General features: G+C 38.7%; 2 protein-coding genes across 2 annotated transcripts; both read right to left on the bottom strand.

Moving 5' to 3' along the window:
• Positions 1–4,278: 4,278 nt before the first annotated feature.
• LOC137280973 (uncharacterized) lies at positions 4,279–5,330 on the bottom strand. The gene has a single exon (XM_067812145.1). It carries the CDS (start codon positions 5,269–5,271, stop codon positions 4,279–4,281), a length of 993 nt encoding a protein of 330 aa, XP_067668246.1. The 5' UTR covers positions 5,272–5,330.
• Positions 5,331–14,174: 8,844 nt separating this feature from the next.
• On the bottom strand, positions 14,175–15,200 carry LOC137280972 (uncharacterized). Its single transcript, XM_067812144.1, has one exon. It carries the CDS (start codon positions 15,198–15,200, stop codon positions 14,175–14,177), a length of 1,026 nt encoding a protein of 341 aa, XP_067668245.1.
• Positions 15,201–23,702: the final 8,502 nt, after the last annotated feature.

Here is a 23,702-nt window from a genome sequence, read left to right as displayed (position 1 = left end):
TATTATGGGAGATTTCAATGAAAATATCCTGATTTCATCTTCCATACAGACAATGCTGGAATCAAATGGCTATGTACAAATGGTTTCCGGACCTACTACAGAAGGAGGAACGCTTATTGATCATGTTTATGTTAGAGGACTTAAAAATGTTTCTGTTCAGATTATTCCGACATACTTTGGATATCATGAAGCAGTCAAGATCACTTTGTGAAAGCAGCTCTAAGTGATGAAAGCAAATATTTACCAAGTCATTATCTGAGAAAAATACCAAATGCAAATTTGCAAATTATGTCCATTAAGTTGGAAAGTATGTTGCAATACTAAAAGTTTTAATAAAATAACTGTACAACATATTGTCAGGTATCGTTTGTGACAATTTGTAAATACTATCATACATATGTACATGTATTATACAAACAAACTAGGATCAATTATACATATTTGTTCATCATTACATTACAAAGGCACAGACATATAGTATGTGTTCATACCTATTTACAGTCAATGTCTTTTGTGACAGTGCCAGCTTGTACATTTATATTTTCAATTAGTTGTAATAAAATCTAAAGCATATTTCACATATGCATTATGTATATCTACTGTATTATACAAACAAACTAGGATCAATTATACATATTTGTACATCATTACATTACAAAGGCACAGACATATAGTATGTGTTTATATCTATTTACAGTCAATGTCTTTTGTGACAGTGCCAGCTTGTACATTTATATTTTCAATTATTTGTAATAAAATCTAAAGCATATTTCACATATGCATTATGTATATCTACTTTGTATATCTTGAAAGTGCTCATGTAAAGCATTTGTATATCCTGACTTACCAAAGATACAAATGTTTATTGTGTACATATATTAATTTACAGTTAATGTCTTTGTCACTAAGGCAGCTTCTATATATACATATTTAATCATTTATAACTAAATATAGAACATATCATACATATGTATAATGTATATGTACTACCTACTGTAAATAGATCTGGAAAGTGCTCATGTCAAGTATGTGTATATTCTGTCTTTCCAAAGATACAGATTGTTATAGACTACTAACAACTAGAGTCTGAAACGGACATATATTACTGAAGGAAACATTCATAGTAATGAAATATGATATAAAGAAATGGACCCCTGAGATTCCCTTCATTCCAAGCAACGAAGATCTAGACTTTCTTGAATATATTTACTTCAGGGTGTGTATGATAGACTAAGATTATTGCATACCTATATCTATACAGTCAATGACTCTTGTCAGAAACCAGCTTTCATATTTATGTTTTTAAATATATTTCAACATTTCTATAGTACATATTACATATAACTCATTATACATTCTACCAGATGTGTACAGATCTGAGAAGTGCTCATATTAAACACTCCTATACTAGTATATGTTAAGTTTATCAAAGATACAGAACAAACCTCTTTACCTTTGTTGCAAACCTGCTTGTAGGAAATATGGATACATTGTACTTACATCATCTTTATTGTAAACATTAGGCCAATATTGACATATATCCCTAGTGTAAGTAAGTGCTGGATGTGTTACTTATGACCAAATTGTTCACTGGTGATGGTGTTAAATTGTGAATTACATAACAACAGCTTTGAGATATAAAATTGAAAGTGAGTGAATGAGTGATGAGAGAGTGAGTATATTGTAATGTATCGTATATATATATATTGTGTATTTTATTTAATTTTCTTTGCACACAATAACTGGTTACATAAGTCACCTTGTCCTTATGATATATGATTTATGTATACAATTGATCATGCACATGTGATTGATTCAACTCTCTTACATTTGCAATTTGATATGTTAAACTACTGCACATCTCTCTATTTTTTGTAAATATTAATGTGTTCATATTACATACATGCTGTACATAACTAAGAGAAGGAGAGAGTAAGTGAATGGGAATGGGATGTTTTGTGTTAATATTAATATGTGTTCATATGACATACAAGCTGTACAAAACTAAGTATGAAGTGAGTGGGTGGGTGAGTGGGTATAAGATGTTTTGTGTACATATTTCATACATGTTGTACTAAAACTAAGTAAGAAGTGAGTGAGTGAGTGAGTGGGTGGAAATGGAATGTTTTCTGTAAATATTAATATGAGTTCATATGACATACAAGCTGTACAAAACTAAGTGTGGAGTGAGTGAGTGAGTGAGTGGGTGAAAATGGGATGTTTTGTATAAATATTAATATGTCTACATATTACATATATGTCTCACAAGCTAAGTGAGGAGTGAGTGAGTGGGTGTGAATGGTATGTCACCAGATTGCTCCTTTGTAATGTTCTTATTGGACTAGGAAAGCAAGTGTGACTTTACCTGTTTGTGAGTTAGTTTATGTGTATATAAAAATTATGCATTTCACTGAATTGTGACTTTACCAGTTTGTGACTTAGTTAATACGTTCATATATATTATGCATTTCACTGTATCTTCTTCTATGTGGTGCAAGTTGACTATAAAATTATTTGCATCCAAGAATCAAAACTGATTATCACTAAAAATTGAAACATATTTGTAAAAGGAACTTATTTTAGAATAGAGATCATTATTGTGTGTTATACATTCCATAATGTCAGTTTGGTGAACAGTGGATTTTAGAAATGTGTGCTAAATGAAATTATATTCGAACATTAAAATTTCAGAGTATGTAGATATTTTATCATAGTATATGTTTATATGTCAGTGCATTGTAATACAACAGTGATCATTTATGCATCATATAATTATTTATGGTTCAAAGTAACTTAGTATGTAACACAAGTTCTGACTGGTTATTAATATAAATTTCCAATTGATAATCAGTATATATGGTCTAATATTTATTATTATCTGTATCATAATCAAATTACATGACATTTTCCTTGTAGTTTGAATGGCTTTGTCTTAGCAAAGTTTTACATGAGTTAAACAATGCATTTTAGAAATGATGATATGGTTGAATTAAAAAGTGATAACTGTGTTGGGAATTGGGGATACATACCAGTAGTTATCTGTCATTAATATCTCTAAATTGTGACTATATAACTAGTAGTATACATCCCAGCATGTCACACACATTACAAGTATTTACTAAGTGATGTTACATTGAACTAATGTATACATATTTCAGAACTCAAACGTGGATTCAAATTGTCCTAATTTCTGTTCCTTTATGTATACATTTTGTCTCAAAATATTATTCATATTTTGCAACAACTGGTTTCATGACTTTTTGAGCTAGAAGAATGTGCTCCAAGTGATATAACCTTACACTGAATACATGTAGCTGACGCAAGTGATAGTTTAAAGGAGAAATGGAGTGCTGTAAAAAGTCATTTCTCAGGATTATGGAATTCCTTTTGCCGAGGTTGTTTGTACTAAAGCTAGTATGTTTATACTAAAGCTAGTATCACCTCAGGTACTTTTCAGATTGAAATTTGGACGATGTTCCATAAGATGGTGTAGATGACAATAAATGACAATGATTTATATATCCTAGGAACCCTCTACACTGTAATTTCGACGGTAGTGTGAGTTCTTTAAAGGAATATGAATGACTGCAAATAACAGTGATAGGTATTGCCCCAGGAACCCTCTACACTGTAAAATCGATGGTAGTGTGAGTCCCATAAAGGGGTATAAAAGATTACAAATGACAATGACAGGTATTACCCAGGGAACCCTCTACACTGCAATTTCAACGGTAGAGTGAGTTCTATAATGGGTGTGAATAATTTACAAATGACATTAAAGAAGTAACATAGAAGCACACTACAGACTACACTGTCATTTTGACAATTGAGTAAGTTCCATAGTGAGGTATGAATGAATTCAAGTCAAATTTCCCGAAATGGAACTAGTATGAATTTGTTGTAATTAATTATCAACAAAAGGATTCCATAGCGATAAAAAATTATTTTGAAAGGCACTACATTTGCATTTTAAATGAAATCGGGTAAACTGCACTTTACTGGTCCCCGGAAGTGTACTTGTCAGACATGCGCAGAAGCCATATTTACATCGAAGCGAGCACTAACGCTGACGCCATTTTTTGTTCAATTCGTTGACTAACTATCGCTACTTTTTGGTATTGTTTTACCTTAAAATAATTAGAAAGGGGGGTTTTAGGGGGGCAACTGCCCCCCTAATTTATTTTTATCATGATACATATTATTTATCATTTATTTTCCATTCCTATTAAACAAAGAAGGTAAGTTTATCTCATTTAATATCAAAACGCTTCACTTACCTTATAAGAACAAATCTCCGCTTGAATTAAATTCATCGTCATTTTCTTTATTTTCAGTTTCAATAATTTTGAAATATTCATGGGGCTTTTGGGGGTCAAACACACGGCGGATAAACGTAAGAAATGTAAGAAAAGGATCATCAGAACAACGTAAATATTTCTTTCTCACGATGTACTCTACAAAATAGCTGTCATACAATCCTTTCGCTGTTCCATACCTGGGCAGGGACGCTTTCACCGCTCTCCATGTACTCTCAATTTTATTAGTGCACGCACCATTCTCCGCATTCACAAACTCCTTACTGTGATTCACCGTCACATGCTCATAACCCATTTCATTCAGTCTTGAATACGCCTTCCAACAATCGGAATGAATTACTGATCCCGGTCGCACCCACTTTCTAAGCACACTCAAAAGGGTATCTGCATCACGCTTCTCCACAACTTCCAAAAACATCCTATTACTTTCTTTCTCGATACCCCCAAACACCCACACACCATCCACTCGCCTTCCTCGGTGAAACTTGCGTTTCCCAAACTTACTCTCATCAATCTCCACTTCAATCCCTGGCCCTCCTATCATCTCATTCTCCTCCTCCATCACAAACAAACACACATCTCTGCAATAATTGAACCAATCAACCAAAGTGTGATCAGAACCCAAACGCAACTGAACTTTAACAAAATTCTCTCGCACTTGATAAACCCAATAAAATGTCAATTTCATGATTTCACTAACGGACAAATGAGACCTAAAAAACCAAGAATCACGCCTTGCTACAATTTTCTGGTTACATTTCTTATTAGAACAACGCCACACATAACCCTCACTCCGACTCGAATCCTTGCGTTTTCCCATACTCCCACTTTCACACTTCACACACTTCCCACTAAAATCTCCAATCAAACCAAACGCTTCCAACCAATCCATCAACTTTCTCTCATCCCTACACAACTCATACAAATCATCATACACCATTCTCCTAACAGCCATTGCTAAGCAAGTGAAATGAACAAAGTTTAAATCAAGCGACAAGCAATAATACAACTCACCAACCGTGCGCGTTAAAGTTGTGGCATTCGTAGTAACCCACTACCTTATTTGGAACATTCGACACGTGCGTCCAGATTTTAACCAATCAGAGAAAAGGAACGTCATGGGGATTTCCCTTCCATTACTAACGATTGCATTCATGTTTTGGAGCTTCACCAAAATTCGTGTTTAAAACTCTCGTCTTTTAGACGAAGTTTTAAACTAAACTTTTGCCAGTAAACACGAAAATGACCTTTAAAATCGTCTAAAATGCCTCCTAACGGAGATCAGCCCGCTGTCGCGTGCTTTTCTTGTATATTAGACGCGCTGCGCGCGTCGCTTACTGCCGAAGGCGCGAGCGTGCTCTATAGAATACATTTCTACTTCCGGGAGCCTGCCGAAGGCAGGGACCCGTAAACTGCAGGTGTCCCATGAAATCACAATGAAAAGGCCTTGGAACACATTTATCCTAGCTTAAGTAATCATTACACCAGCTGGTTAAAATATATACATAAATGATATTTGGATACAGAATAAAAAGTTAATCAACACATAAAGTTTTAGGACTTTGCATCCATTAATTAGTTCAGAAGTACAGCTACCCATATATGTACTGGCTCGAACCAGTTATCAAATGCTGTAAGAGTATTAATCCGCACTTGGATAAATAAATGCACAGAATTAATAATGATAGCAAAATATTATCCATATGCACTTATTAGTTTCATACAAAATATGTAAATTCTCGATTTACTATCAAATGTAATAAATTCAAGAACTGTACAGTGTTAATTAATTGGAATTTTACACTCTCGCATCATAAATGTATAGCTCTCATCACATTTATATCTAATTAATGATTTCCATTCACCAAAGTGTTCCAAAACTCAGACCTGGGACACATATTAAATAATTTTCAACGTACGTTTCCAAGGAGCATCTCGAAAATAGGAGACAAGTACATCCGATGGACATACATTTACATTATCCACATCACTACAGATTCAGATTTGAAATATACGTACCTTCAGCAGTTGTGTAACTTCAAAATCGCATTAAAGCTGTTCTAGACATTCATGGTCCGGAACTGTTGAATATTGTTTCTCCTCACAGCGACAGCGTAAACCAAACAGATTTTGACTGATTTAACGTAGCACTGCGTCGAGCACAAACGCTACCAGTCTAGAGCTCCTAACCCGTAACCGGCCAAGGGACGTAACCATTCCACGTTTTAGTTTTTACCTTAAGTCCTGCTTTTCCTTTTTTAAATACAGACATACTCTACAAAACACACAAAAGCCTTTCACCTTTTCGCATTTTGTCTTTGTGTACAAACACAACGAGTTCTAGACAAAGAAGTTTTTAAAAATGATATTTATCCGAGAAGTCTAAAATAGAGTTGCACATTTTGACACATTTTATCGTGTATTCCAGGGCCGTCGGTGATATAAAATAGTGCGCATTTCCGTAAATCTCAACAATCTTGAAGGTTTCAGTGCCAATATTCTTTACAATTACAGGTACACTTTTCCAAGCCTTTCTTCGTAATTCTTGACGTACGCAAAGCACATATGTAGACAAGTTTGTTTTGCACGCTTTCCTATCACTTGGGGCACGTCTCAAACACATTTTCATTCTTTTGGCTAAAATTTGTTGTCACAGTATTCACACGGTGCATTAACAACACGACTTCTCAGTTTAGAAACAAACTCTGGAAAGCTTGAAAGCCTTAGCTCTTGCAGTTTGAGTGCAGGAGATTTTGAGGGCAAACCAGTCGGGATCGCAACATAGCTCGTCTTTTCATATATGACCAAAAAGAGCAATTGTTCAACAACCATAGGCAAGTTCAAATCAAGCATTGAAAGTCTTGTATCTGCTATGTTTTCTTTGAAACGATTTTTTAAAAGAAGCCAGTGAAAGGTTTTGAAGACACATTTTGCCCAAAAGTAGTATCCAACATGGCGGCCATCGTATCTAGATATCCAGATTTGCCGATGCCTCTCGCCAGAGAAATGCCTAGCCACAAAGTCTGGAAAGTTTAAAGCCGTAGCTCTTGCAGTTTGAGTGCAGCAGATTTTGAGAGCAAAGCAGTCGTGATTTTGCTTGAAAAACAGCACCAAATACTTGCATCCAAAATAGCGGCCAAACGGTGTATTTTAGCGACTCGACCCGTCTAAGCGAAAGTCTAGACATTTTGATTGCGCATCTGCTCAAGAAATCTGGAACTCGTAGGATCAGTAGTTTTTGAGATATTTGAAGTTGAAATTGAAAAAAATAAATTGATTTTGATTTATCTCCCCTTTGCTATTGGGCCTACAGCCTTGAGATTTTAATGGGGAATATCTACACCTCGATGGGCATCTGCCTGATTTGTTTCAAGCGATTCTGTCCACTGGTGCTCTTTGTAGCTCTGGTACAAAATCCGGCGGAATAATAAAAAATAATAATAATAATAAAAACACGAACGATTACAATAGGCCTCCTGCTTAGCAGCAAGGAGCCCTAATAAATGGATATCACAGAATTAAAGGTTCAGTTACACAAGACTCTTAGAAGTGCAGTTATGAAAAACTTTTGGCATCTTCCAAACACAGTAACATATCAGCTTGTCTTACCATCTATGGGACAACTTGCATCAACTGACCACATGTTGTGAGGCACCAAAATACACCCTCCAAGGACCTAAAATATGTATGCCGTAATTAGCATGGAAATGCTATTTTCTCACCAGAACAGTAAACGTACAATCTGTTTGGACTCAAACATTAATCTGAATCAATTGGAAGTGAAATTATCAACACCAACTACTTTAACCTTGAGTCAAAATATACCTCCACCAAATGCATAAATTCAGTTACAATGAATACTCAATGAACCTTTGAACAACTGAACATATTTTTGTAGTTTATTCCTTTTCTGTAAAATCAAATATAACCAACCTGAAATCCACCAAAGTCAATTTCCTCTTCACATGACTTTCAAATCACCTTTCCCACTTGGGAGAAAGACAGCAAGTGAACAAACTTCACACTTTCCAAAAGCAACTAAATTCAACATCCAAGCAAGATGCTGCACATCTTCAGCCAATAGAAACCAGGGACAAGACAGCAGGCCTGACCTCATTAAAATTTGGCTAATTTGCATAGGAACTACTTTCGACCCATGACCCAGTGGTTACTTTGAATACATCATGGACTTGTAAAAATGTAAACCTTTTCACTGACAATTGTATTATTGTTTAAGGTGTTCTAAATTGATCCCAAACAGATAAACAAGACATGTTAAAATAGTTTATATTTCCAGCACACTTTTACAATTTGTGTATTTTGTACTTGTTATGTATTTTAACCTTGTTATGTATTTTGTACTTATTATGTATTTTGTACTTGTCATGTATTTTAACCTTATTATGTATTTTGTAATTGTTACATGTGGCCAATACGACATCGTCGCATGATGACCTCCTCAAATCTGGACTGACAATCCAAGTAGGCGTATCCAATATACGGTTTTATTTCATGTAATTTATTGATACCTACTTCACTGTCCCACTTCTTCTGCATCAGATCACGGATATACGTTCTAATGCAAGCTTTGTAATCTGAATATGGAAGAAGAAGTGGTGTCACAGATTTGTTGAGTGTTGCCTTGGCAGCAAGATCGGCCATCACATTCCCAGAAATACTTACGTGACTGGGTAACCAACAAAAGACGATGGCCAGTAGCAAGAGTATTATACAGTTCAATAATTTCAATTAAAAGTGGATGTTTACAAGAAATATTTTTAATAGCCTGAAGGCAAGAAAGAGCGTCTGAATATATTATATACTGTTTACGTTTCGGGTGTCTTTGAATATATTTAACAGCTGTTAATATGGCGTTAGCTTCTGCTGTAAAAATAGAACTATTGTCTGGTAATCTAGAAGATATTGTTCTGGATCCAATGACACTAGCACAAGCAACTGCGCTGCCGTCCTTGGACCCATCTGTAAATAACGATTTATAATTGTAACATGTATGTTTCAATTGATTATATTCTTGTTTACACTGTAATTCATTCGTTTCTGATTTTTTAAATGTAGTTAATGTTAGGTCAACCTGTGGCCTAACCAACTGCCAAGGGGGAGAGGAAAGAAGACGGAAGGGTCCTATATTTTCCAGCTCAATACCAGCAGCAGCAATAAACGGCTTTATTCTGAGAGCAAGAGGTGGAACAAGAGAAGACTTATTGCTATATAAATCCTCATAAAGAGGACTGGAGACACAGTTATATGCAGGGTTAGATTCGTTAGAGTATAGTTAAGTGATATATTGTAAAGATAATTTGATACGGCGTTGTGCAAGAGATGGTTCATCGGCCTCAACGTAAAGACTGTCAGTAGGAGAAGTTCTGAAGGACCCAAGACAAAGTCTTAGACCTTGGTGATGGACAGGATCAAGAAGTTTAAGGTTGCTTTTGCAGCCATAATCAAGTTTAGAACGAACGAGTGATCGATAGAGATGGAGAAGGGTAGCTTGATCCCCTCCCCATTTTGAATTTGAAACAACTTTCAATAAGTCAAGTGCTATCAGGCATTTAGTTTTAAGTGATTTAATATGTGGTAAAAACGTTAAATGTGAATCAAATGGGTGAGTGAGTCACAATTTAACGTCACATCGGCAATATTTCAGCCATATCGTGACGAGAACATTTCTATATTGAAATGAAATATGTATACATTATAAACACCTGTCGTCAAAGGACAGTAAAACAACTAGAATATCACAGTTACAATTAAAACTAGTGTTGAGAGTTAAAACAAATACCACCATTTGGACAATACAATATAAAATACGGGCTGTAGATCGCCAACAACCGAAGGTAGATCACCATACTAGGGACCATGGGGACTTACATTACTTTTGCTACCTGCATGGCCCCTAGCTGGATTTACACCATCCCCTCAGCCGTTGGTGATTGTAGGAAAATGTAGCCGAAATTTAAAATGACAAAAATACTACGATTAAAAAATTGGTCAGTTTAGATTTCACTTTGAAAGTTTTGGGACTTACGTATCCTCTCAGGGGGACAATAATTTTACGCTACTTTAACCCCCTTTGAGGGTACAGCCACTAACAATCGCAGGTGACAATTCTTACCACCATGGTTAAAATATCAGCTTTCTATTAACAAAACATATTATTCAAAATTTATGTAATAATTCTATTTCCTTTAAAAATTCAATGATTAAATGATAATTAACATTAAAAAGATCCTTCATTGTTTTGACATGAAAATATTTCTCCCTTGTGATGGCAAAATCAATACAGTCAAGCAAGATATGCTTGACCGTGATTCCTTCATCACAAGGGATACAAAACGGAGGATCCTCACCTTTAAGTATATATTCGTGAGTGTATCTAGTATGACCAATGCGACATCGTCGCATAACAACCTCCTCAAATCTGGACTGACAACCCAAGTAGGTGTAACCAATATAGGGTTTTATTTCATGTAATTTATTAACACCCACTTGGGTGTCCCACGTCTTCTGCATTAGATCACGGATATAAGATCTAATTGTAGCTTTATAGTCTGAGTATGGAATCAGAAGTGGTGTCACAGATTTGTTGAGTGCTGCCTTAGCAGCAAGATCGGCCATTTTGTTGCCAGAAATGCCAACGTGGCTTGGTAACCAACAAAATACGATGTCGCTTTGGCCAGTAGCAAGATCATTATATAACTCCATAATTTCTATTAAAAGTGGATGTGTACATGATAGGTTTTTAAGAGCCTGAAGGCATGAAAGAGAGTCGGAATAGATTATGTACTGTTTATGTCTAGGATGTCTGTGAATATATTTAAGAACCGTTAATATGGCGTTAGCTTCTGCAGTAAAAATTGAACTATTATCTGGTAATCTAGATGATATTGTTCTGGATCCAATGACAGTGGCACAAGCCACTGCGCCACCATCCTTGGACCCATCTGTAAATAAGGATTTATAATTGCTATATTTATGTTGTAATTGATTATATTCTTGTTTGTATTGTAATTCATTAGTTTCTGATTTTTTAAATGTCGTTAATGTTAGGTCGACTTGTGGCCTAACCAACTGCCAAGGAGGAGAAGAAAGAAGACGGGAGGGAGCTATATTTTCCAGCTCAATGCCGGCCGAAGAAAGAAAGGGTTTAATTCTGTGCCCGAGCGGTGGAACAAGAGAAGGCTTTTTGTTATACAAGTCATCGTAGAGAGGATTAAAAACACAGTTATATGCAGGGTTAGTTTCGTTAGAGAATAGCTTTGTTATATATTGTAAAGATAATTTTAGACGGCGGTGTGTAAGAGATGGTTCATCGGCTTCAATATATAGACTCTGAACAGGAGAGGTTCTAAAGGACCCAAGACAAAGTCTTAGACCTTGATGATGAACAGAATCTAATAATTTTAAGTTGCTTTTGCAGGCTCCACCATACACGATGGAGCCATAATCAAGTTTAGAACGGACAAGTGATCGATATAGATGGAGGAGGGTAGTCTGGTCACCTCCCCACTTTGAATTAGACACGACTTTTAATAAATCAAGTGCCTTCAGGCATTTAGTTTTCAGGGATTTGATATGCGGAAGAAAAGTGAAATGCGAGTCGAAAATCAGACCTAAGAACCTGGCCTCCTTGACTACTTTGATGGGAGTGCCATTTAAGAACAGTTCAGGGTCCTTATGTGGTTTGTATTTACGACAAAAATGTATGCAACTAGTTTTTGATTTAGAAAATTTAAAACCGTTTTCAAGACACCACTTATCTATTTTGTTTAAACATAACTGCAGTTGACGTTCAATGGTATGCATATTTTTCCCACGACAAGAAATGTTAAAATCATCCACAAAAAGTGATCCATCAATTGAATCATTTAAAACCTTTGATAAACTGTTGATTTTAATACTAAATAATGTGACAGACAAAATACTACCTTGTGGGACACCTTGATCCTGACTGTAATGATCAGACAGGGTAGAACCCACTCTAACTTGAAATTGCCTGTCATTTAAAAAGTTGGATATAAATTGCGGCAAACGGCCTCGTAATCCAAGGTCATGTAAATCTTTCAAAATCCCATGTTTCCATGTCGTGTCATACGCTTTTTCTAAATCAAAAAAGATTGACACTGCATGTTGCTTATTAATTATGGCATTCTTAACAAACGATTCCAAACGCACTAGATGATCAATAGTACTTCTGTTTTTACGGAAACCACATTGTATATCTGTTATGAGGCTATTGGTTTCCAAGTACCAAACAAGTCGATTATTTATCATGCGTTCCATGGTCTTGCAAACACAGCTAGTTAATGATATGGGCCTATAATTGGAAGGATCAGTATAATCACGCCCAGGTTTGGGGATGGGAACAACTATAGCATCACGCCATGACGAAGGGAAAGTTCCAGTTGTCCAAATGTCATCAAAAATATGTAAGAGTGTCTCCAAACATGATTCCGGTAAGTGTTTCAGGAGTTGATAATGGATGTTATCAGCTCCAGGAGCAGTGTCGTGAGCCTGATCAAAAGCAGTATGGAGCTCATCAATAGAAAATACCTCATTGTAATCTTCCCCATTATCTGAATTGAAATTAACAGATTTCTTTTCTTGCTGTTTTTGGTACTTTTGGAATTTAGGGTCATAATTGGACGAAGAAGAATGTTTTGCTAAAGTTTCACCAAGTTTATTTGCAATTTCGTTTCTACCAGTTAACAACTGGTTTCCGTCTTTAATATGATGAATGCTACATTTGGAGCCCTTCCCTTTGATTTTTTGGATCTTATTCCAGACCTTAGATATTGGCGTACGTGAATTAATGTTTGATACATAATTTTGCCAAGATTGGCGTTTACTTTGTTTGAAAGTACGCCGTGCTTTGGCATTTAAAATTTTAAATCTATTCAAATTATGCATGGGGTGTCTACGGAAATAGTGCTCTGCCTTTTTCCGTTCTCTTCTAGCTTGTTTGCATGTATCGTTAAACCATGGTTTTCGAATATGTGGAATTGAAGAGGACCTTGATATACACTCGTCAGCAATGAGAGTTACTTCATCAGAGAAACTTTTTATGGCATCAGGAACATTACAGAAATTTTCCGGTGTAAGTTTGTCAACACACAGTGTTTCGTATAAAGACCAGTTTGCCTTTTTGAAATTCCATCTCGATAACGGAGAGACATCAGATGGGGCTACAGGTGTCAGTAGTGTTGGGAAATGGTCACTACCACAGAGGTCATCATGGACTGACCATTCAAATTCGTTTAGTAAGTGTGAATCAGTAATTGACATGTCAAGGGCTGAATATGTTCCTGTGCCAGGATGTAAGTATGTATTGGAACCATCATTAAAAATGCATAAATCGTTATTTGAAATAAAATCCTCCAGCAATTTACCTTTGGCGTTTGTGGTTGAACCACCCCAGAGTGGGCTGTGGGCATTTAGGTCACCCATGATAATACAGGGTTTAGGAAGTTCATTGTAGAGGGCTTGTAAATCAGCTAGTTGAAGAGTTGAAGATGGTGGGATATACAGAGAGCATAATGTAAAAGCAACATGCAAAGTAAGTCGCACTGCAACAGCCTGAAGATTAGTTTTGAGCATAACATGGCTGTGAATAACATCCTGTTTAACAAGGATGGAAGATCCTCCATTTGCCCTCACTCCCGGTGGTGAAAAAGTGTGATATGCATTGAAATGACGCAAGTCCAAAATATCAATTTCTTTTAGGTAAGTCTCCTGTAAACATATAGCTGACGGTGTAAACTCTTGCACTAATAGCTGTAAATCAGTAAAATTGGTCCTCAGTCCCCTGCAATTCCACTGTATTAAGGCTGTATTAGTCATTTAAGGGGCAGTAACGGGTGACAATGCTCGTCCTTTCTTTTTGGGCGAGTGACCACTGGCATTGTCATTAATGTTCACATGGGGGGATACCTCTGTATCCATATCCTCGAGCAACCCATACTTGCTGTACTGTTGCACGGGATTTTTCAGTGCCTTTGACACTCGATCAGTTTGATTTTTCTTTTTAGAAGTTTCATTTTTATGTTTTTCGACGACTTTAGCAGAGGTTTCAGATGTTGAGGTAGATACTGATCTTGATTTTGGAACCGGAACTGTGTTTTCTGGATTAGAAACTGGTTTTGGTGTTTCACCATTTGTCCATGTAAGATCTGTTTGACACTCTACAGATGTCGTGCTGACAGTTCTTACGGTTTTAGTGACTGACGCATACGATTGCCCTGCTGTGTTGGCAGAAGTAACTGACTTTGCCTGTTTCATTGCGTCCACGTAACTGACTTTCTGCTCACATTTAATTTTTTGTACAAGGGACTGATATTTGAATTCAGTACAGTCAGTTGAGGAGGACATATGGTTTCCATCACAGTTAGAGCATTTTAAAGGACGGGTACACGTATTTCCGTCATGATCAATTTCACCACACCTGACACAAGTGATTCTACCTTTGCATGAATTCTGACCATGCCCGAATTTCTGACACTTAAAGCAACGAGTAGGTCGTGGGATGTAGAGGTCTACAGGCATGGAAAAGCAGCCAACTTTGATAGAACTGGGTAGAGTCGTGGTATCAAAAGTCAAGAGATAGGTATTGGATGGATACACACGACCATCTTTGCGGTATGTAAATCGTGTGGCGTCAATCACACCTTGACTTCGGAGTTCTGACACAATTTCTTCAATGGATTCATCAGCAAGACTGCGATCACGGTCTCTTATGATACCTTTGCTGAAGTTAAGTGTCTTGTGTGCCGAACAGGTTACGGGGATATCTGCTAACTTTGTTGAAGTCATCAAATTTATAGCTTGGGCTTTTCGAGCACATTCTATAAGAAGAGCTCCAGAACGCATTTTTTAAACATTTTTTAACTCACCAGCCTTCCCTTTAAGTCCTTTTTCTAAAAGAAATGGTGAATATGAAGCTAAAGGACGTTCACCTTTAGCTTCCATGACAAGGTATCGAGGCCAAGTATCTCTTTCAGAATAGAGAAGTTTTGTGACAATTTCATCGTCAGAAGAATCTAATTCAGAATCAGATTCTGAAAGTTGCCGTTTTGGTTTTTTTGGATTTTGTTTCCCCATATTGAAATGTTATATGGTTCAGCAAACCTGCTCCCCGCCCACCACGGGGCGCCAACAAGGGCGATGCCATACGTAAGCGGAAATCCAGCAAACTAACACCAAAGGGATACAGGTTTGTTATACTCCAGCGGATCTAGATCAACCAGATTGACCCATGAGCCACCGCCTTCTGGGTATATGCTCTAGGTAAGTATATAGTATCTGAAACTGTGTCAACAGAGACCATTCCACAAGTAAGGTTAAGAGCATAAAAAGTTAAACACAGGGCTCGACGTGACCAGCCGATTGATTGAATCGGGCCCATTCAACCACCCGTCTAGGTGAAGTAAGGGCCAAAGTGGTGTGTTGGGCAACAGGAACACGGTTGCAGGTTCCTATTGCCCTCAACCACCAGGATCCCCTCCTCCACCGACACAGGGCCGCAACCCACGGCCAACAGGCTGGTGGACCAAATATGCCCCCGGGTCCACTACGGGGGTGTCGGCGAGCTCTTGGCGTTACCCAGCACCCACCACGAGGAGGTGGCTCGCCACGGGTGCCAAATGTGAATCAAAGATTAAACGTAGGAACTTGGCTTCCTTCACAACTTTGATCGGCGTGCCATCTGGAGACAGTTCAGGGTTTTTATGTGGTTTGTATTTACGACAAATATGTATGCAGTTAGTTTTTGATTTAGAAAATTTAAAGCCGTTTTCAAGACACCATTTATTTATCTTGTTTAAACACACCTGCAATTGCCGTTCAATGGTATGCATATTTTTACCACGAACAGGAAATATTAAAATCATCCACAAATAACGATCCATCAATTGAATCGTTTAAAACTTTAGATAAACTGTTGATCTTGATGCTAAAAAGAGTGACAGACAAAATATTGCCTTGTGGAACGCCCTGATCCTGATTGTAATGATCAGACAGGGTAGAACCCACACGGACCTGGAATTGTCTGTCATTTAAAAGCTTGGCAATAAATTGAGGCAAACGACCTCGCAAACCGAAGTCATGTAACTCTCTTAAAATGCCATATTTCCAAGTAGTGTCATATGCCTTCGCAAGATAAAAAAAGATAGACACAGCATGTTGTTTATTAATCAGCGCGTTTTTCACAAATGATTCTAAACGCACTAAGTGGTCGACAGTACTTCTGTTTTTACGGAAACCACACTGTATATCTGTTATGAGATTATTTGTTTCCAAGTACCAAACAAGTCGATTATTTATCATACGCTCCATGGTCTTGCAAACACAGCTAGTTAATGAAATCGGACGATAATTGGATGGATCCGTATGATCACGTCCAGGCTTAGGTATTGGTACTACTATGGCATCACGCCATGAAGAAGGAACTTTCCCGGAAGTCCAAATATCATCAAAATTAATAAGAGCGTCTCTAAACAGGATTCTGGCAAGTGCTTCAGGAGTTGATAATGTATGTTATCAGCTCCTGTAGCAGTGTCATGAGCCTGATCAAGAGCAGTATGGAGTTCATGAATAGAATTTGTTTCATTATAATCTTCCCCATTATCAGAATTGAAGTTAATAGTTTTCTTTTCTTGTTGTTTTTGATATTGCTGAAATTTAGGTATATAATTAGTAGAGGAAGAATGTTCAGCGAGAGTCTCGCCCAGTTTATTCGCAATATCTGATTTATCCGTAAGTAATTGATCTCCATGTTTAAGATGATGGACTGTAGATTTAGTTCCCTTACCTTCAATTTACTGGACCATGTTCCATACCTTGGACATGGGTGTGCGAGAATTTATTTTGGATACATAATTTTGCCAAGATTGGCGTTTGTTCCCTTTAAAAGTACGCCACGCTTTAGCATTTAAAATTTTTAATTTATTTAAGTTATGCACCATAGGATGGCGACGGAAATAATTTTCTGCTTTTTTCCTTGCCTTCCTAGGTTGTTGGCATTCATCGCTGAACCATGGTTTTCGAATATGTGGAATTTGGTATACACCCATCAGCTATGGAATTCACTTCATCAGAAAAAACATTTCATAGCATCAGGAACGTCAATAAAACGTTCGGGTTTAAGTTTTTCAGCACACAGTGTTTCATATAAAACCCAGTTAGTCTTTTTAAAATTCCACCTTGATGATGGAGGAACATCAGATGGAGTTACAGCTTTTAATACAGTAGGAAAATGGTCACTTCCACAGAGGTCATCATGGACTGACCATTCGAATTCATAAAGTAGTTCTGAATTTGTGTGTGACAAGTCGAGAGCAGAATAGGTCCCTGTACCAGGGTGTAAATATGTGCTGGAACCATCATTATAAATACATAAATCATTGTCAGAACAAAAGTCCTCCAACAATTTACCTTTAGTGTTTGTAGTTACACTACCCCAGAGTGGGTTGTGCCCATTTAAATCTCCCATTACAATACAGGGCTTCGTGAGTTGGTCATATAGAGCTTGAAGATCAGTTTTGGCAAACTTCGAAGACGGTGAAATATAAAGAGAGCATAGGGGGTTTACTGACTATCAGCTGTCGATTGAGACTTTGAATGTGACTGAGATGATGATGATTTGTGATCAGAAGAAGACTTTGATGTACTAGGAAGTGAGTCCTCAGTCTGTGATGATATAACAGGGTACAAAAGCTGTGGAGAATCGCAATTTACCCAAGTCAAGGTAGTTTGGCAGCCTGTGGTTGATGTTGTTTTAGAGCTAGACCCCGATGATGTTTTTGCTACTGTAGCATAACTTTCTGAAAGTTCAGATCTCTTTACCAGTTTTTGTTTGGCCTCAGAAAAGGAGATATTTTGTGCAAATTCTATTTTATTGATCTCCATTTGCTCTTTCCAAATTGGACACTGTTTAGAAAATGAAGAATGGTCGCTTGAGCAGTTGGTGCATTTTTTAATAATCACTGTCACAATCTTCTGTTGAGTGTATCTTCTCACCACAGTGAGCACACACAACAGACAATGTGCAGGTATTTACACCGTGTCCATATATCTGACATTTAAAACACCTAAGTGGGTTGGGGATATAGGTATTAACTGGAATGTTACAATAGCCTGCCTTCACTGATTTGGGAGCATTAGGGCATGAAAAATAAAGAGATACGTGTGTTGAGCACTTAAACCCCGACAGGTCTTAAGTCCTGATTGAACATGAATAATTATTAGTGGGCGGAGCTTATGTGACCAGGTCGTACGTCTTTCTTACGCACAACTTCTCAGTTGAACACGGAAGAGCATTTAGTTTACTTCTGCTCAGTCGTGTAAAGTTGATAAGCGTGCAGTGAGAGTGTATTTCACCCTAACTACCATTTCATTACTACGGAAAATAAAGACGTCCCAATGTTTGTTAAGAAATCGATCGTAATTATGTAAGGTACCGTTGATAATTTACCGGTGGGGCCTGGTGATGATGTTTTTTATGACACCAAAGTAAGTCTACCAAGTGACCCCATGGGTTGGCATGGACAAAATGAATGAAAGCACTCCTTATACATGTTTGCCACTGTACATTCATTACACTGTATCAGTTATGTATCGTTGTATGAAAGAGTTTGACATGGAAATGGAGTGTTGCTGTTGTCAAGTCATAATTACAGTTTACTTTAATCAGCCAGTGATTCCAGTAAATTCATAAAACCAAAGACTATATAAAATACATACATTGTCTTCAGCACTGAGCCTGTTTTGTTTCCACTAAGCAGTATGGGTGAGCATATACCTGAAGGAAATTTGAGAGCATGAATTCTACTCCTTTAGCATGGGTGGTTATAAAGTGTTTGCTCATCATGAGACCCATGTCCAGTGTTCCCCATCGTGATATTGCTGGAATATTGCTAAAAGTGAAGTAAAACCATACACACTCTTTCAGCAGAGTGGTGGGTTGTTTGCAGACTTTCCCAGTGTTGGAACTGAATTTGGTGTTTGGTGATCAATGCGTGGGTTATGTGTCATGTTCTTTGATAATAAATTTGAAATATAGGTGTGCACACATACCTGTATGTCTGTCGAAAAGGATCCAACAAACAAGTAATGCCATTGGCTAAGCAACAATGAATGTGTCAGTATATTACAGTTACAATTCTATGACACTGAACATTATACCCTCTGTATTTGCAAGAGCGTAGCTGCCACTATAAGAAAACCCAGGGCTATAAAACAATCTGGTATTTTGTTATGAACTCATGATAGGAAGCACAAAAAGGCCAACAGAAACAAAATATGGAAAGATCTGGAGCAAATATAATTCACAAAGCTGAATGTTTTAAGAAGGGATGATTTTCTTTTTTCTAAAACTTACAGCATACTTATTAGATAGTAAGACATAGCATCACATGTCATATATATCAGACTTCTGCATATATCATGAATTTCATTGTTCACAACTTTCTTATTTCTGGCAAAGGGAAGCAGTTTAACATGTTTTCCTAGTACACGTGCAGACAACACATGGTTGCAGTTATGTGCAGCCTTAATTAAGAAGAAACTATCACAAAAGTCAGTTTTAATAAGAGTCAAGTTCATGAAATATGGTATACCTTTACTATTCCAATGTTTACCACATGCAGCATACACTAATAATAAAGCATCAGGGTCTCTCAAATCATAAATGTAGTCCATCAAAGTAACCATCATCACTTGCACTGTCATGTACAGTCATGCGGACGCCTGTTCCTAGATATTCGTCAACATTAGATTCTGTTCATTTGCTTTCTCGTTAACTTCTGCATTGCTGTTTTTTTCACATCCATCAGAATAAATGCAATTGATTCTTGCACCCCAACACCCGAACATACATCTGCGGCTGCCCGGAAGTACAAAAATAGTAGTATATACAATGGGGGTTCTAAAACACTTTCAAGAAAAGTCTCTACAAAGCCTTATTTAGTAAATAAGGCTTTGGTTGGGCCCTTAGCTCTTGCTACTATTACCCCTACTACTTAACGTGTGTTGGAGGTAACACTGTGCCGTACGGTACGATCAATAATTCTTCTCTTACAAACCCCCTACCCGGCCCATCCCTCAAGTAGTACAAGTTAGGTTCGTCGGCTTTCATATCCACTTTATCTATGTTGTAAGTTTTGACTGACCATATAGGATCGGTGGCCCGCTTACGGCTATCACCCTCGTGTTCCCCCGGCTGGTATAGATACCTCACTAGGGCCCTATCTGGTATCTGTTTCTCCTTCCCACGCAATGGAGCGGCCGACTCTGCAACTATTGATTTTAGTTTGATAGCGTCTGCCGGTTTCTTACCGGTGAGACGGGTGACTTCATGGTTGATTGCCGACACCACCTTGGGTAACCTCGTGACCCATTCAGTCGATCGTTTTCCAGGGGTGGCCATCTCCCTAGCATACTGATAGCCGAACAAGCGCTCAGCCAAAGTCCTATTAAATCTCTCAACTATGGCTTGGCTGCGATGGGCTCCAACCGTGCCACGCCTGACCTTTGTATCGTGTTTGGCTAGCAGTTGTGACACGGCACCCATGAACTCCCGTCCGGGGTCAACTTGCAGCTCTGTTGGCCACGTCAGCAGACTGCGTTTGTATATGCGTTCGAATCCTCTGGCTACCTGGGCCGAATCTTTCGTGGTCAAGGGTTCGGCTTCCTTGTAACGACTGGCTACGTCCACTACGGTTAAGGCATACTTATACCTCTTGTCGTGGGGTAGGAACAGTAGGTCTGCCTGGTGAACGCTATTAGGTATGTTAATACCGAACCTCCTTCTAGGCACGTAGATTGGTGCCGGCAAATAGATCTGCCACAGGGCTTGTTTTTCAAGCCACGCTTTGGCTTCCTCCGGGGGTACTCGCGCTATTTTAGCTAGCTTATCTACTGCGCTAGCTCCTTTCCAGTACCCACGCGGGCTGTAGTAAATAGCCTCAAATTTTTTCATGTCCATACGCGTATGTGTTTATCCCATCAATAGCTATCCAACGTTTAGTGTCCATAGGCGACAGGGACGTCTTGTTTATAGTCAGTCCGTATATCTTATGTCCATCACTTCTAAGTGTGTTCATTTTATGCCTAAAGGTACGGGTCTTGAACAGGGCTTCCTTGAATCTGGCGTGTTTGATGTGTTGTTTCACCACATACTTCTTAACCCCCTTAGCCTTCCGGATCTCACTATTGTCGGCTTTCAGTATGGAGTACATCTTAGGTCTCAAACCTATGTACTCGGCTATGGGCGTGCCAGCACACTCGTCCTTCATCTTACCTAGGACCTTTTTATTTACCGTACTGTGTATGGCATGGGTCTTAGGGTAGTCGCTGGTGTCGTATAAATCGAGGTGTTTTTTCATGTCCTCGTACACGTCCTCGGTTCGAATCTCCATCAGCAGGGAATCCGTGTCAGTGTACAGCACTTCACACCTGTCGGCGTACTGTTTCTTGAGCTCGTTGTAGTAAAAGTCGTACATCAGGTGTTTGGATAAATCGAGGATGCTCATCCCCACGTAAACAGGCCGGTTGAATTTTATGTGGCTTTTCTTCATGTGTAGGGCAACCAGGTTGTCTGTGAATATCTTACTACGGTTGAATGCCGGACTGGCTATCAATCTCCTGAGCTTGTCTTCCTCACTCGACCGAACCAGCTTTACGGTCACGCGTTTCCTCAGGTTCTCCATAGTCTTACCAAACACCGAGTTGTTCATGAGCTTGTAGAGATTTTTCTCAAAATCACTGGTGGCTTTTTTTCGTAGGTCTATGTTCATTCTGATGTAGGGCTCCATCCATGGGCTCTGGTCGAACATGAGCACCCTGTGTATTTTGGTCAGCCTCATACCCAACGACAGGTACAGCTGTAGGTTGGGATAGTGAACGATGTGCTTGGTCTTATTCATTAAGTTAGGCACGAGTTTTTCAACGTCTGTCACACGCCCACCTAACAAGTTATGTTGGTACTCAGACATCCAGTCTGGGTTAACCCTCATACGTTCGGGGGCCAGGGGGTAGCTGTTGTGTGATGTGTGTAATTCCTTGGTATACTCTAAGTCAACCTCGAGGATATACCCTTTGTTCGAATCTGGTGCAACCCCCATAACATCAACGTGGGGTACCCATTCGAATCCCCCTGTAGGTAGATACTGGCTCATGGCCCAGCCGTACAGGTTGTTTGCGTCGAGGTAGAGAATGTGATTGGTTGGCTTGTTAGGATCGTAACCTTTCACGTATTGATTATTTGCTTTCGCGTATCTTTTGGATGCCATTGAAATCCCACCTCGCAAGCCTTTCTCAATGAATAGGTGCATGTCGTAATCTGTGAGCAATTCCAAATTAACTCCGGTCTTTTTAAGCAAGGCGTCCCACGACAGACCTGGGCTGGTGTAATACCATGCGGGGTCGAGTTTATACTGCTTGAAACACGTCCGCCTAAACGTCTCAAACACGTCGGCTAACAGCAGTACATCTGTCCTCAAGTACAGGTCGTGATAATCACCCAGGTTCTTACAACCCAGTTTATTCCATACGTTAGTCGCGTGCGAGTAATCATCTCGTGAGACGGACGCCTCATTCAGCTTGCTATAAAAGCAGTCAATAGGGGGTAGTCTGGTCTCGGTGAACTTGACCCAACTATCCATGTACTCATAGGGGTACACACCCTTCCTCATAAGCAGGGGTCTAGTCTCGGCGTCTGTGTATCGATCGGTGATAGGGAAGGTATTGTTGGCCTTGACCAGACTGTCGAGTGACGACAGGAGGAACTGAAACGAGTCAATGAACCTAAGTCCGTTTAAGCTGAAGGAGATGTATCTCTCCATGTTGTTGGGGATGCACGTTATATTACCATCGATTTTCGCGATGGCCTGCATGATCAAGTGTGAGTCGTACCCTCTCAAGTTGTGAAAGACAACGGGGATGTTTATTGTCTTAGGGTTGATTTTAAGCTTGAGGTTGCACGCGCTGTGAGCGGCGCCTCTATACTTACCAGTTATGTGGCAGTGATCTCTCACCGAATCACCGTTAAGTGGTGAGTCACACACGTGACAGTTAGTGCTACTAGCGTGAGCTAGCCTGTCGACTCGGGTCATACGCATGGGAGCGATTCTATACAATGCATTCCTAATAATTTTTTCTTCCTCCTGCAAACACTTTAGAAACCTTTCAGACGCGTCAGGGCCCCTATACACTACCGGAGCTTTCGTTTCCCCGTCACAACGGACGACAATGTATCCAAACCCACAGGCTTTATGCTCTTGTGTTTTGTGGGTGAAGCTACCACTGGGAGCCTCGCCGGCGGCAGCCACCAAGGCTTCGAAGTCGGCGTATATGATATAAGGCACAGACATTTGG

The sequence above is a fragment of the Haliotis asinina genome, chromosome 4, assembly GCF_037392515.1.
Source record: "Haliotis asinina isolate JCU_RB_2024 chromosome 4, JCU_Hal_asi_v2, whole genome shotgun sequence".
Taxonomy (NCBI): domain Eukaryota; kingdom Metazoa; phylum Mollusca; class Gastropoda; order Lepetellida; family Haliotidae; genus Haliotis; species Haliotis asinina.
The sequence above is the reverse complement of the archived record's forward strand: the minus strand, read 5'-3'. Positions and strand labels throughout refer to the sequence as shown.

Excerpts from the sequence above, each read along its gene's own strand:
- LOC137280973 (XM_067812145.1), bottom strand. The coding sequence starts at position 5,271 with ATGGCTGTTAGGAGAATGGTGTATGATGATTTGTATGAGTTGTGTAGG.
- LOC137280972 (XM_067812144.1), bottom strand. The coding sequence starts at position 15,200 with ATGCGTTCTGGAGCTCTTCTTATAGAATGTGCTCGAAAAGCCCAAGCT.